Source organism: Zonotrichia albicollis, chromosome 36, assembly GCF_047830755.1.
Source record: "Zonotrichia albicollis isolate bZonAlb1 chromosome 36, bZonAlb1.hap1, whole genome shotgun sequence".
Taxonomy (NCBI): domain Eukaryota; kingdom Metazoa; phylum Chordata; class Aves; order Passeriformes; family Passerellidae; genus Zonotrichia; species Zonotrichia albicollis.
The window spans coordinates 2,648,034-2,661,914 of record NC_133854.1 but is presented as its reverse complement, the minus strand read 5'-3'; the positions used below and the strand labels follow the sequence as shown (position 1 = coordinate 2,661,914).

The 13,881-nt window shown below is 57.3% G+C and overlaps 1 protein-coding gene across 1 annotated transcript; it reads left to right on the top strand.

Annotated features, from left to right (window-relative positions):
• Positions 1-8,992: 8,992 nt before the first annotated feature.
• On the top strand, positions 8,993-11,559 carry LOC141726549 (uncharacterized). Its single transcript, XM_074531475.1, has 7 exons — positions 8,993-9,055; positions 9,681-9,731; positions 10,019-10,195; positions 10,322-10,477; positions 10,631-10,732; positions 10,954-11,026; positions 11,196-11,559. The coding sequence occupies exons 1-7, from the start codon at positions 8,993-8,995 to the stop codon at positions 11,333-11,335; spliced, it is 762 nt and encodes a 253-aa protein (XP_074387576.1). The 3' UTR covers positions 11,336-11,559.
• The last annotated feature ends 2,322 nt before the right edge of the window (positions 11,560-13,881 follow it).

Below are 13,881 nucleotides of genomic sequence, written 5' to 3'. Positions count from 1 at the left end.
TCCCCCCAAACTCCTCCTGGGTCCCCCATAAGCCGCACTTGGGGATTCCTGGGAGTTCTCCTGTGTTCCCCCATTCCCAGGACTTTGGGGGCCCCTCGACCTGTCCGTGCCCCCCCCCCCCCCGATTTCTTCCTCAGCCCTCCTGTGATGGTGGGGCTGGGGGCTGAGTGCTGGTGCCCCTTGCCTGCAGCAGATCCAGCGCTGAGGGGAGTTCGGGGGTCCCTTTGCATTTGGGGTCCCCTGGGGGTTGGGGTGACCCCCCTGGCCCACAGGATCCCCCTGAACACGCTGACGCTGCCTGTGCTCAGTGAGGGGGCTCATTCCCAGCACGGGGTCCCAGCTCTATCACTGGCATTGCCAAGGTACCCCGAAAACCTCCTGGGACCCCCAGACACCCTGGAACACCCCAAAATCATCCCTGGGCTCTCCAAAAGCTCCCCAACACCACAAAACCCCATACAGATCCCTCCAAACTTTCCCAGGACATCAAAATTCCCACAGGAGGTCCCCCAACATCCCTCCAGATGCCCCTGAGAAGGTTCATACCTGGCACGGGATCCCCATCTCAGTCACTGGCAGGTACCCAAAAACAGCCTTGGGTTCCCCCTGGCATTGCCTAATCCCCCCTTTGGACGCCCAAAAACCCCTCCTTGGGAACCCCCAAAAATCCACCATGACCCCCCAAGATCCCTGGTATACACAAAACCTCCCCAGGAACCCCTCACAACAGTTTATACCCAGCACTGAGTCCCCATTGCCGTCACCCAGGGACTCTCAAACCCTCCCGGGACCCCCAAACCCGCTTGGGACCCCCAACATTCCCAGGATCTCCAACTCCCCCTCCCAGGCTCGGCTGTCAGAATCAACGGGAGTGGTGTTGCCCTTTTAAGGGGACTTATAATGGGACCCAACCATAGTGGGGGCCCTTAAAGCGGCGATGGTAGAGAGAACCCCAAAAATCCACCCTGGGAGGCAAAACATCCCCTACAGGGGCTTGGAGTGGGGGCCCCATAAAAATGCCAATTAAAGCTGTCATGATCCCCCCTTGAAAAGCGCTTGTGTGGCTGTGGCCCCACAAACACCCTAAAATGGGAAGGGAAAGACACCCTTGCAGTGGTGGGATCCCCCCCAAAAAACCCTCAAAAGAGAAAACCTCCACTTCAAAGGGGCCTCGAGGAGGGACAAGATCCCATCCTCTGCTGGGGCCTCTCCCAGCCAGGAACTCTCCCATTTGCTGCCCTCGCGGCAGCCCCTGAGTCTGTCCAAACACGGGAACTTCGCCGTGCTGAGCCCAGATCCAGAGTCCTGACTCCTGCACAGGGCACAGCAAATCCCTCGCTCGCTGCTGTGCATTGTCCCTGCTGAGGCTCAGACACTGGTGAGGCACATTCCCTGCCTTCAGGGAATGCAGGACATCAAGCGCTGCACTGATGGCTCCAGCATTGCTTTCCAACAAAACCAAGGCAAGGCAAACTGTGTGTAGCTCATGGTATTTTACAGTGTCTAAAACTCGCTAAGTCACCAATCTGAGTGGTGAGATGCATTTGGAATTCATGGCATGGAGAAGCAGTGCAACATGGAAAAGGGGAGCACAGAAGTAAATAGAGGAAAACATCTCCGATTGTTCCTTTCCATTTTCATTTCACCTCTGGAAAGCTGTTTCACTTCCCCAGGAATCTTCTCCACAGTCCTGTCTGCCCTTTTCAAGAACCTTTCCTGGAGAACGAGGTGCAGCTTCTGTCACAAGATGTGCCCCCAACTGCAGCTTCTCTTGGCTTTCCACACTGTGAGTGCAGCACGACTTCTGCAGCAAAGCAAGACAAATGTTTGCATTCCTTGACAACTTGTCCTTTCTTTTCCTTGTGGGCTGGGCAGTTGTGCCATTGCTGAGTTTTTCATTGTGCCTGTTCTAACCCAAGAGAACAGGAGGTTTTGTTGGGGACTTGCTGGGGAATGCAAGCCTGACCGAATGCAGAGAGAATCTCCAGGACACTCTGGGAGCTCCCAGGGCTGGGCTTGGGTTCCCGCTGGGACTCTGCAGAGGGCTGGGCTCCAAGTGGGATCAGCAGCAGTGCAAAATACCTCTGGGCATCTCCATTTTCTGCTGCTCCGAGGAAGCAGTGAAGGCAGTCAAGTTCTGTTTTTTCATTCTCCTGGTGGATTTTTTTATTTGATTTGCCACTCCAGAGGCAATTTCTGTGATGGTCTCTGTAGGCTGATTCTATTTCAACAGCACCAGCAGCAGGGTGATGTTTGAGTGCTGCAAATGTGATCTGTGAGGCTTTCACTCCCCTCGATTTAGTACTCAAGGACTTGTGAGCATTTCAGTCTCTGCTAATCATGATGCCTCTGACAAAAACACTGAGTTCACCATCACAAAAGCACAGTGGGCAGCAGTGATTAAAAGAGGGAAGTGCAGTTGTACTGATAAAATTCAGGTGGCAAGCACAAGAGGGCCAAGAGCAGGCGTGATCTCCAATTGCCAAGGCAGAGGCAGCAGCAGCCTCCTGCTGTGAACTCAGGGTGAGTAAAAGAGCGCTGAAAACAGCACTGGAACCCGATCCTTTCTTCCTCTGAGGGCTGGCTCAGGGCAGCACAGGCGGGCCCTGAGCAGTCAGGGCTGTGTGTGGCTGCTGGCTGCTCTGCTCCCGAATTAAGCTGGAAAAAGCCCTTGGAAGCCGAGGCAGGGGCAGGCGGGAAGGGGCCGGCGCTGCTGCTGCTCCTGGCCGGGAGCACCGGCTGGGCCGGGCCGGCACCCCCTGCGCTGCCGTTGCTGCTGTAGAGGCAGAATCTGTGGAAGTTCAGCGAGTGTCTGGTAAGGACAGCCTGCGAGCCCCAGCCTCAGCCCGGAGAAGTCCCCTGAGCGCGGTGCTCAGTGTGCAGGGCTGGCAGCTGTGCCCCTGCCCGGTGCTGCACGCAGAGGCCGCGCGGGCTCTTCTCCAGGCTCCCGTGGGCCCGAGCCGGGTGCCCATGGGGCCCCGGCCTGGCAGAGCTGCGGGGCGGCACCGAGGCTCCCCGGGCAGCAGCCGGCCCTCTGCCCCCTCCCCTCGGGAGCCCTCGGCCAGTGGCTGCTGGCCGCGCCTCAGGGCTGTGCGGGCACGGGAGGCCGGGGCTGAGCCCGCGCCCACCCTTCCCTCCTGCCGCTCTCTGCAGCTGGCAGAGGACAGGAGCCGAGCGGCCGAGCACCTGCGCCGGGCCCTGCCCTACCTGCAGAGCCCACAGGAGTCCCTGCGAGCAGCGGCCATCAGGTTCATGGGTGAGCCACGAGCCCGGGCTGCCCTTCCCCTCCCCGGCCCGGCGCAGCTCGGCCCCAGCCCCGCCTGCTGCCCCGGCAGCGCCAGCCGGGCCCTGGGGCGCTTTGGAGCCCCGCCTGGCCTGGGCATTGCTGCTGCCGCCCTCTGGCAACCGTGCCCTGGGCCAGCAACGTGCGGCAAGGGCCGGGCTGAGCCCTGCCGGGCCAGCAGCCCGTGTGGCCTCAGCGCCGGCAGCGCCGCTGGCAGGGAGCTGTGCCGCTGGGGCCGTGACAGGCTCTGTGTTCACAGGCATGGCCGGGCGGCACCTGAGGGGGAAGAAGGAAGAGCTGCAGCTGATCTGCACTGGTGAGTGAGGGCAGCGGGCTGACAGCGGGGGCAGCCGGGGGAGTTGCAAGCCCTGCCCCGGCTGCGGAGGGCTCTGCTCCTTGTGCGGACATGGGGCGGCGTGGGCAGAGCCCACAGAGATTTCAGGGCCACCTTGGGGATTCGTGGCCAGCAGATTCGCGCCGGTGCCCTTGGTCCCTGCTCCCTCCTGGCCATGGCTAGAGCCGGCTGGGATGGCCCTGGCAGGGGGCTCTCCTGGGCTCCCCGCAGATCCGGGATCTGACCATGGCTCTGTCCCTCTCTCTTGCAGCCCTTGAACCCCTGACAGAGGACATCAGCAGTGCCATGTCGGACCTGGCACTAGAAACACTGTATGTCCTCCGGGCACTGCAGAGTGAGCGATATTCCCTCTTCCAGAGGCTGCAAGATCAGCTCCGCAGGGCATGGAGGACACGGCCTCGTCTGGCGGGGCTCGGCTGGCTGCGCTGCTGCAGCTCTGCAGAGACCTGATGCCAGAGGCTCTGTCTGCTGGGGCCACTGGAGCCAGCTGGAATTTTCCATTTCTTTAAGAATGTTCTTTGCTTCTTTTTGTTTTTTTTTTTTTTTTCTTTAATATATGAATAATAGAGTGTGTTATAATACACAGACTCCCAGGAGCTTTCTTTTGCTACCCAGGGTCTGCACGTCATAGGGGAAGAGTGGGAGAAGGGTACCCTGGCTCAGCAAGCTGCCCAGGCGTGCAGTGGGCAAGGGAAAATGGCCAGAAGCCCCTTGGCCTGTGGTGGTACTGCTGAAGCCTTTGTGCTGGTGACAGAGCGGGTGGGCAGGGGCCGGGGCTGCAGGGATCCCTGTGAGAGCGGTGCCTGGAGATGGCCACAAGCCCTGTGCCAGGAAGGAACCACCCTCTGTATCCTTGTGCCCGTGTGCTGCTGGCTGCCTTGCTGAGGGCTCCCAGGTGCCTCTGGATGGGGCTGCTCTGGAGCTGCTGTGGGGCTGCGGCGCTGCTGCCGGGCAGCTTGGCCGGGCTGGGGCAGAGCCTGAGGGGCTGGGGCGCTGGCAAGCCCTGAGCAATGGGCTGTCAGAGGCCACAAGCAGCCCCCCGGCCACTGCCTTGTTCCTGCCAGAATTGACTTGCAAGAGGGATCCTGGGCACTGTGGAACTAACAGCATCAGTGTTGTTGGAAACCCAAATGCAGGGAAATCTCAGACCTTTGGTCTTGTCAGCAAAGCTTAGAATTAAACACAGGATTTGATCGGAGACCTTGGACAGGGCTTCCAAACTTAGGTGCTAGAAGCGAGAATGTGGATTTCTAGTTTATTATAGCAGAGAGGCGGGGAGGAAGGTTGAAGTGGAGGAAAGTTTAGAGTTTTAGGGCTGAAGATCTAGAAAAAAATAAAAGTAGTTACAATGGTAACCAAGGAGCTTAGGATGCACTGCTGTAGGTTTGTGTGTCATAACATGATTGGCTAAGGAAGCTTACACTGTAGCATGAGCCCCTAAGATGAAATATTGAAGGATTGGCTGCAAAACATAAATATCCTTGTTGGCAGTGTCTTCTTGGCCAAGCAACCCTTCAAAGCTCTCGTAAGTACAAGTCTTGCGGCCTTGTGAGCCACGCGGTGGAGATGTGAGCCAAACTCACACTTCCTGTCTGTGTAGAAGAGAAGAAAAAGCAATGGCATCATCTAAAACACTCAGAGGTCTGCTCTCTAGCTCATTCCAAACTCCCTCAAATCCCCAAAGTGGGATTTAGCTACAAAGAGATGACAAGGACTCTTAGTGCTGGCTCTTTGACTCCAGAGCAGCTGCTTTAGAATCTTTCCCATAACCCTGTATAGTCGTGTGCCAGAAACGTATCATTTGAAGAAACGTTCCCAACTGACTTGCAGGGAGGTTTGTCTGAAGGGTATTTGAGGAGAAAGTCTCCCAGCAGAGCTCTGGGCTTTGGCCTAGCTGTGTCCCCTGCTGATTGTGAAGTGTGCCATCAGCTGCGGGGCTTTCTGGGCCGAAAAATATCATCAAGTCACTTGGACTTCTTCTTTTAGGCCTCTAAGAGCCGGACCAAATTTTGGGGCACATTTGGAGACCTCATCTATGGGTGGATGGAGCACCTAGGATTTTCCCAATTGCTGGGAATGGTTCTCCAGGTCCCTGGTGTAAAACGGGGCTCCCCAGCAACTGCGCATCTGCAAGATGATAAACAATTGTCTTGGTTTGAAGAGAGAGGTGTCGGCTAATGAAGGCAGAAGGCTTCTCTGAAATGGAAAATGTAAATCCCCTCCCTTCAAATGATTCTCCTTTAGAAATTCAAATGCTCTCAGCGAAAGATATGGGGATAGGACTGAGCCCGCAGAGCCGGGCAGCGTTTGCTGATGGTCTGAGCCCTTCCCTAAAGATCCTGTCGGGCTGTCTCACACACCTGGGGCCAGGCATTCCTTCCAGCCTGGGCCACTTTGGCTGGGCTGGGGGCAGCCCCAGGGCAGAAGGCAGTGTGTGCAAGGGCCCTAGGTGGCACGCTGCAGCACGGTCTCTGTGCCATGGAACGGAACCCGGTGACCAAGGGCCCTTTGTGACACGTGGGAAATAGAAGCTTTCCTGTTGCTGGGGACACACAACGGGGCAGAACGGGACAGAGCCGTGCCGTGAGGAGCCCCCGCACAGCGCACTCGTTCCCGTCTGACCCGGAGCCTTTCGGAGGCGTTTTTCCTGCAGCTGACCTCGAGGCCAGACCACAGGACTTGTTGACCTGTGGCCTTCCCGAGGCTTCTCTTGTGCAGGTGCCCTCACAAATCCCATCACTAACATGGAGCAGAGACCCCTGAAAGCGCCCAAGGTGGCCTGGGGGGAAGAGGAGGAAGAAGGCCTTGTAGCTGCCCCAGCACATCAAACCAAAGAGGTGGTGCCGTTTGACCTGCCACAGGAGGGTGAGTGGCAGAGCTGGGCCACAGGGTCGGTGCCCGCAGCTAGCTTGGCGCCATCCCATCCCATCCCATCCCATCCCATCCCATCCCATCCCATCCCATCCCATCCCATCCCATCCCATCCCATCCCATCCCATCCCATCCCATCCCATCCCATCCCATCCCATCCCTGTGGACATGCCCATGGACGGCATGGGAGAGAGACCAGGGCTGCACCCCCGAATGGCCGTGCTCCATTCCCTGGGCTCCCGTGGGGCTGTCCCTGCCTTGGGAGCACACGGCTGGGCTGTGTTCTCCAGCCTCTCCCGCAGCCCCTCACCTCTGGCTGCGCTTGCTCTTCAACAGATGCTGCCAGGCACCCAACTCAAGAGCAGAAGCCCGCCCGTGGCCGCTTCCACAGAGCAGCGCAGGTACCTGCACCATCCCCACCTGGGCCAGCCCTACTGGTGGTGCTCGGCTGATCCCTGCGCTTGGAGCAGGCCATGGAACGTCTCTCCCTTCCCTCCCTTCCTTCTTCTGCAGGCACTGCGGAGGTTTCTGCACCTGGGCCGAACAAAGACCGGTGACACCGGCACCGAGGGCACGGGCCAGCCCGACTCCAGGCCTGGCCAGCTGCGGGCAGAGGCTGCTGCCATCTCAGCGTCCTTGGAGCTCGCAGCAGCCTCTGAGCAGGACACGGCCCAGGACAGGGCGGAGGCTGGCATGGCCCTGACTGAGGGCATGGCCATCACCCACACCCAGGCTCAGGGCATGCCAGACACTCAGGCCATGCCATCACTGACTGTGGCTCCTGCACCCACTCTGGAAGTTTTCCAGGAGCATTCTGCTTCTCCACAGCAGGTAAAGTGACAAAAGTGAAGGGAGAACGAGCACACATCCGATTGATGAGCATCGATCTCAGATTTATTGATCCAGCTTACACACTTTTACAGTAGTGTTAATGAAGTTCATACATATTGCAAAACCCAGGCTCATCATTGGTTACAGATTACACGCCAACCCCTCCTTTGCTGTCAATACCTGTGGTTTCTTGTTCAGGCTAATACTTGTTTTTCTCATCCTGCTGTTGACTTATTATTGAGCACTCTTCAAGGACTCCATGTTTTCCACCATGTTTTTCTCATACCTTAGCCAAGGACAAGGTATTTATTGTTTTTAAGGAAAAGCCTGAGAACTTGCTTCTTACAGCTGCCTTTTACTTTTCAACCAGCTGTATGTGATCATGGCCTTTTTCTATAAGCCGTGTTTGAACAAAGCTCTCCACAGCTAAGCAACATGGGGCCAGGGCTAAAGGCCTCCCAGGATCACGTGGCTCCTCAAGCTACATCCGCTGAACCCCCTCAGCAATTGAGGCCATTACAGTGGGGTGGGAAGGCAAGCACTTCTTGGGGGAAGCTGGGCAAGTTGCTCCCTTGCACAGCACTCCAAGTCTTCCCCACGCTGCATCCTCCAGGTGCAAGCCATGGTCAGGGATATTCTCCGGAGACTGGCGTCCTGTGTCACCATGGATGCCAGACTGCAGATGGAGATTCTGAGCCTGACGGAGGAACACCCTGTTCAAGTGGTGATGAGCCTCCTATGCTGTGCCCCAACGTGTGACAGGTACGCAGCACAAGTGCCTCGAGAGCTCGGTGCTCACCAGCCCGTAGGGCCCCTCACCCTGTACAGCCTGTCCAGTGGGCTCTGCCAGACAGGTGGAGAGCTGCAGGAGCCTCGGGCCCCTCTGTTTTCTGAGGCTCTGCCATGCTCCCTCCCTGCCCCTCAGGGCACCGGGGCTCTGTCACCCGGCCCCACGCAGCCGCACGGGGCACGGTGCTGACGCACAGCTCTGCTCACACAGAGCCACCATGCTGATGTGGAGAGCCATTGGCACGTCCGGAGTGGCCACCCAGGAGGTGCTTCCAGCGCTGCTCTCTGCCATGGAGGAGCAGCCGCCCTATAGCAGCTTCTCCTGTGGAGACAAGGCTGTCTTTGCCCTGGCTGTGAGTTTCTGGAGCTGATCTTTGCTCGCCCTCCTGGTTGCCTCTCTAGCAGCTCTCCCTGCTCTCCCTAGCCTGCAGCTCCGTGCCTGGGCTCAAAGCTGGCCTAGGGGCAGGCTCAGGGGCAGCAGGCCGCGTGCTCCCCCTGCGTCTCCCTTCGGGCCCTGCCTCATGGACACCCTGGCACTGAGCGCTGCCTCGGGCTGCTTTGTCTCTTGCAGGCAACTCTGGTGCTTTGGAGGATTGCCCCCATGTGTGAGTGGCACTGTGCCATTCTGCTTCATTCTCCCCAACTCTTTGTGGCTCTGCTATTGCAAATTTTCACCACCACAGAGCAGATGCCAGGGGATGTTGAAACTGGGAGATTCTGGAGAGCTTGCCAAGAAGAACACGGCCTTCCCTGCCATCCCCACAGGTGCCAGTCTCCCTGTCCTTCCCACGCCCTCATGGCCAGGGTCAGCACTCCCAGAGTGACCTGGCCTTTGCTCGGCACGCAGGTTTGCAGTGCAGACCATGAAGGCTCTGCTCTCCCGCCTGGGCTTTGACAAGAAGCTGGTGGCTCTGGAGAACAAGCGGGTCTGGGAGAAGCTGCTCTGTGCCGACACCCAGCACTATGCAGCGGGTCTGCTGGCCAGGTGAGATCCCCTACTCCCCACCGCCACCGTCAGCATTTGTGCCCCCTGCCCAGAGTGCCCAACACAGTCCCTGGGGCTGTAAGCGAGAGGGCCTTGTCAGCGAGGGAGGGCCGAGCAGACTGGAAAAGGCTGGGAGAGGAGGATGCCCAGCAGCAGCTGCCTCCCAAGGGCCCCATGTCCCCTTGCAGAGTGCTGGGGAAAGATCACACCTCTGTGAGACCACGCCTGGGAGAGGTCTGCCCACCCGGCTCAAAGCCTTGGTGCCTTTTCCCCTGCCAGGGAGATGCGCTGTGGCTTGAGCCCCTTGTGTCCCCACATGGCCTCACACCTGCTCAGCCTGCTTGTCGGGAAGCAGCCCTGCTGGGATCTGCCTGCCCTGGCGTTCTTTGTGGAGGTGAGCCTGATGGCCAGTGCTGCCTGGCTGAGCTGCCTGCCAGCTCTCAGGCCTCTCGTAGCTGCAGCCGCCTGGGAGGCTGCCCGCACCCACTGCTGCTGCTTTGGCCCAGCCCTGTGAGGCTCCGGACTCCTGCCGGCCTGCTCCACCGTCACTGCCCTGTGCCTTTCAGCTCCTGGAGTGTCTGGACCTGAGCAAACATGGTCCCAGTGCCCTGCTGGTGGTATCCAGGCACCTGCTGAGCCAGTGCAGGGACAGGCTGCGCCTGGCGCTCAGAGGCCTCGTGGTGCTCAGCAAGGAGCCCTCGCTGGTGAGAAGGGGGCAGTGGCTGAAGCCACGCTGGCAGTGTGGGGCTGGGCAACGCAGACCTCTGGGCTTGGCTGGCCTTTGGCAGCAGAGGCAGCTGCTCCCAACTCTCCTGCCTCCTGCTTCAGCTGCCACAGTGCCCCAAGCAGCTGTTGGTGCTGCGGCCATTCACGGCTTCACAGCACAGCCTGGTCTTGCGCACAGGCCGGAGGAATATGCTGCCTCTATCCACACCTGGTGGAGCAGCTGGCTGATCCAGATGCAGAGGTGGTCTGGATGAGCCTCTGTGTGCTCACACATGCGCTCCAGGACAAAGACCTCCTGCTACCCAGTGTCACCACCCTGAAGCTGGCTGAGTCCCTCCTGCCACATTTTGAGAACGTAAGGCTCTGTGCCCCCAGCCAAGGGCACTGGATGCTACCTGGAAACTGTGCTCTGTGCAGTTCTGGGCCTTTGCCTCAACGGGCCTGGAGTAGCTGGTGCTGAGGTCTTTTCCTTTCCTTCCAGGACAACAGCCACGTGCAGCTGCTCTCCATTCAGCTCTTTTGCAAGGTGATGGAGCTGGTAGTGGAAGAGGGGGAAGAGCTTCTCACGACATTTGTGAACCAGAGCCTGCTCCCTCTATTCTTGCGCTGGCACAATGAGAACCTGTACGTGGCCAAGGTGAGGTTTTGTGTGACGGTGCCACAACCCTGGCAGGGGCCTTGGCCGCCTTCTGCCCTGGCACAGCTCCAGCCTCCCCATGGCCGTGGCACAGCGACACAGGTCCTGTGCCCTGGGCTCGGGTGCCAGCTGCAGCTCTCTGCCGCTCTCCAGGCCTCTTTCCAAGCCCTGCTTTGTGCGGCACGCTTCCTGAGGAGGAGGGACCTTGAAGAGCTGCTGATGAAGGCGTGGCGGATTAAGTTTGCTGAGAGCCTGGTAAGGACAGCCCGGGAGCTCAAGCCCTGCCCCCAGTGCTCGGTGTGGGGGGCCGGCAGCTGTGGCCCTGCCCAGCACCGCCGCAGGGCCCGCCAGCCTGCGCCCACCCTGCTGCTCCCTGCCCTGGGCCATGCCGGCCGGCTCGCCCTGTGCTGGGGGAGGGAGAGCCCGGCCGAGGGGCTGAGCCTGTGCCGAGCATTCCCTGCTGGCGCTCCCCACAGCTGCTGCAGGACGAGAGCCGAGCAGCCAAGAGCCCACAGAGGACCCTGCGAGAGGCAGCCCTCAGGTTCATGGGTGAGCCAGCAGCCCCGCACCCCTCCCTGCCCCCGGCCCAGCTGCTGCCCGGCTACAGTGAGAGCCGCGCCCGGGCCGCTGCAGCCGGCTGGGATGGCCCTGGCAGGAGGCTTTCCTTGGATTTCCTCAATCTGGCCTCTGACCTTGGCTCTGTTCCTCTCTCTTCCAGCTCTTCAAACCCTGAAGGAAGATGAGAGTCCATCGTGCCTGAGCAAACTGCTTCAGCTGATCTTTGAAGGAAGATCTGCAGGACTTTGTCTGATGGATCAGATGTACCAGCGTCCATCAACGATTTCAAGTGCCCATTGAAGATGGGAGCACCTGCAGAACAGGATGGACCAGCTGGAGCTCCAGGCACGGCTCTGGCTGCTCAGAGCTGAGCCTGTGGGAAGCTCCAGCAGCTCCTGCCATCTCTCTCCCTGTTGGCAGCCCCCTCCCTGCAGCCCTCAGGCCCTGCCCATCCCCTTTTCTGCCTCCCAGCTCACCCCTTACCTTTGCTTTCCCTTAATGAACAGTTTGGGTTTTTCACTTGACCCGTGTCTCCATGTAGCTGAAGCGACGCAAATCCTGAGCCTGGGGACACGCAGGGCCCTGCTGCCCTTCTCCTGTCTGCTGTGTTCCGGGCATGGGCAGAGAGGAACAAGGGCAGTCAGGCTGCAAAGGTGCCTGTCCCGCTGCTCCAGCTGCACAGCACCGTGCACTTAAAGGGCGTGCTGAGCACACTGAAGGGGACAAGGACCCTGGGTTTTAGAAGAGCCAGCTTGAAAATGCTGTGAACCCAGCTGTGCGGGATTCCATGGCAGGCATCCACCAAGGGCAAAGCAATGCTGGAAGGTTTCACAGAGAGCTTCCTGAAAGCACAGCAGTGCTCCATCCCTACACAGGGACAGGAAGAGGGCAGAAGCAGAGAGCGTCGTGGCCTAACAGTGAGCTCTGGGTGTGCCTAAAAGCAGCAGCAGCAGCAGCTGCAGGAAGTGGCTGAGACTCGGAGGCGCGACGGTCCCAGTGGCCGCAGCGCTGTCAGGCAGTGCCTGCACCTTCGGTGTGCTTCTGGCAACTCTGGTCTCCCCACAGTGAGCAATGGCAGCCCAGTCAGAAACCCGACCAAGTGAGACCAGAGGGAGGAGACCCTTCCCACCTCTCTTGGGCAGGGCTGCAAAACAGCCGCTGCGTCTTCCTGCCCTTCTGTTTGGGGTGTGCTGAGCCCAGTGCCGGCCAGCTTGTGTCCTGCTGTCCCAGGAGGGTTTTGGGCAGGCAGGAGAAGGGCTGCGTGCACAGCAGAGCGTCCTGGAAGGGGCTCACCAGAGCCTCCTGCGGGAACAGGCTGCAGGGCGTGGAGGTTCTGGGACATCACACCGTAACCAATATGATCTAGTGAAGCCAAATTTATTATCCTTTAAAAGACTCTGTTTAAAATAAGTCTCTGCTATCCACGTGTCTCTAGCTAATACATGATTGGTTAATCCTAGGTGTTCACACATCTTAATAAGAATTCTGATTGGATCATCTAATTTTTTATGCATCTTGCTGTGGTTGTCTGGCCCACCCATGTCTCACTTTGCCAATCTTGCTGACAAACTTGCTGAGTCCTGATGACTCTTCTTCTTGTATCTTTTTCAAGGATATACCGACCCCAATTCTGAACATGTCCATAATTCATTCTTTGTGAAGGTGTACATTGTCCATTATTACAAGCAGGCTGGATTGTGCATCGGCTGAATATGGCCATTGTCTTGCAAAAACTCCTCCATTCTGTCACTGAGCCAGCATTCGAGCCAGTTAAACAAAATCTTCCCTCTCACACTGTAAAGAATGTGGAATTAGAGTTGGAATGTGACCATGAAATAGAAGCAGCTCAGAAAGGAAAGCAGAAAAAAGTTATTCCAGAAGCTATTGTAGAAGGGACTTTTCTCTCAAATTATGTAGTAAGTTGAGAGCTGTAATTTCACAATTTGGTTGAAAATCCCAATCTGCACAGTCACTTCTGCAGTATATTTTCCATCTAACACAATGCCAGCTGATGTGCATACCCTAATATGACTCAGAATGCCACCCTATCAGCAGGTGGTGTTTCATAAAAGCTTGGAGGAAAAGTGTGCTCAAGAAGCAGCAAGACCTGGAGTGCAGGGTGATCCTCTGTATGGTTCAACAGCACAACAGTTACTTGGCAAGGGGCCCTGGGCTACTGCCACTGCCCAGGCTGAGAGCATTGATCAAGTCTTGCAGATGAGCCAACAACTGGCATATAATGCTATCCTTGCACTTCCAAATAAGTTACACACTATGTCTTTTATACAGATCTGTCAAAGAAAGAATGAAGACTTTGATAAATTTGTAGACAAATTGCATGAAGCTATCTATAATCATTCTGATTTAAATTCAGACACAAGGATACAATTGTATGGACTTTGAGATCATTACTCCATTCCAAATGGCTTTCCCTTCAGTCACAAGGGCCTTCCATCTCTTCCAAAAATTGCCTGCAGAAACTCTTTTGCTCCCTTCCAAATCAGGTCACTGCTCCACCATAACCCTTGAAGCACAGACAGATGACTCTTCAACTAATTATAGTAGAAAAGAAGGGTATTTATTGCAGTGCTGGACACATGTGAACTAGTTTCCAAAGACACGTGCAAGGTGTTGCAGACTCCTGCTATTTCTACAGAAAAGGTTTTACATTAGGTTTCTAAGGACCCATAATACATAATTCTTACCTGCCTGCTTCGCATTTTTATCAGCTGAATATCTATTACAGCTGTGCAATTCTACTCCCTTAACTGGGTTGGTGGGATTCTGAAATGAGGGAGTGGTTGTATGGGAGGAAGAAAGCCGTCTTCCTCATGGTGAACTCTTCT

Bases quoted from the DNA above. Each gene is read 5' to 3' on its own strand.
- LOC141726549 (XM_074531475.1), top strand. From the start codon at position 8,993: ATGAAGGCTCTGCTCTCCCGCCTGGGCTTTGACAAGAAGCTGGTGGCT. The intron at 10,478-10,630 runs GTGAGGTTTTGT...GCCGCTCTCCAG, and splicing joins AGAACCTGTACGTGGCCAAG to GCCTCTTTCCAAGCCCTGCT. The intron at 11,027-11,195 runs GTGAGCCAGCAG...TCTCTCTTCCAG, and splicing joins GGCAGCCCTCAGGTTCATGG to CTCTTCAAACCCTGAAGGAA.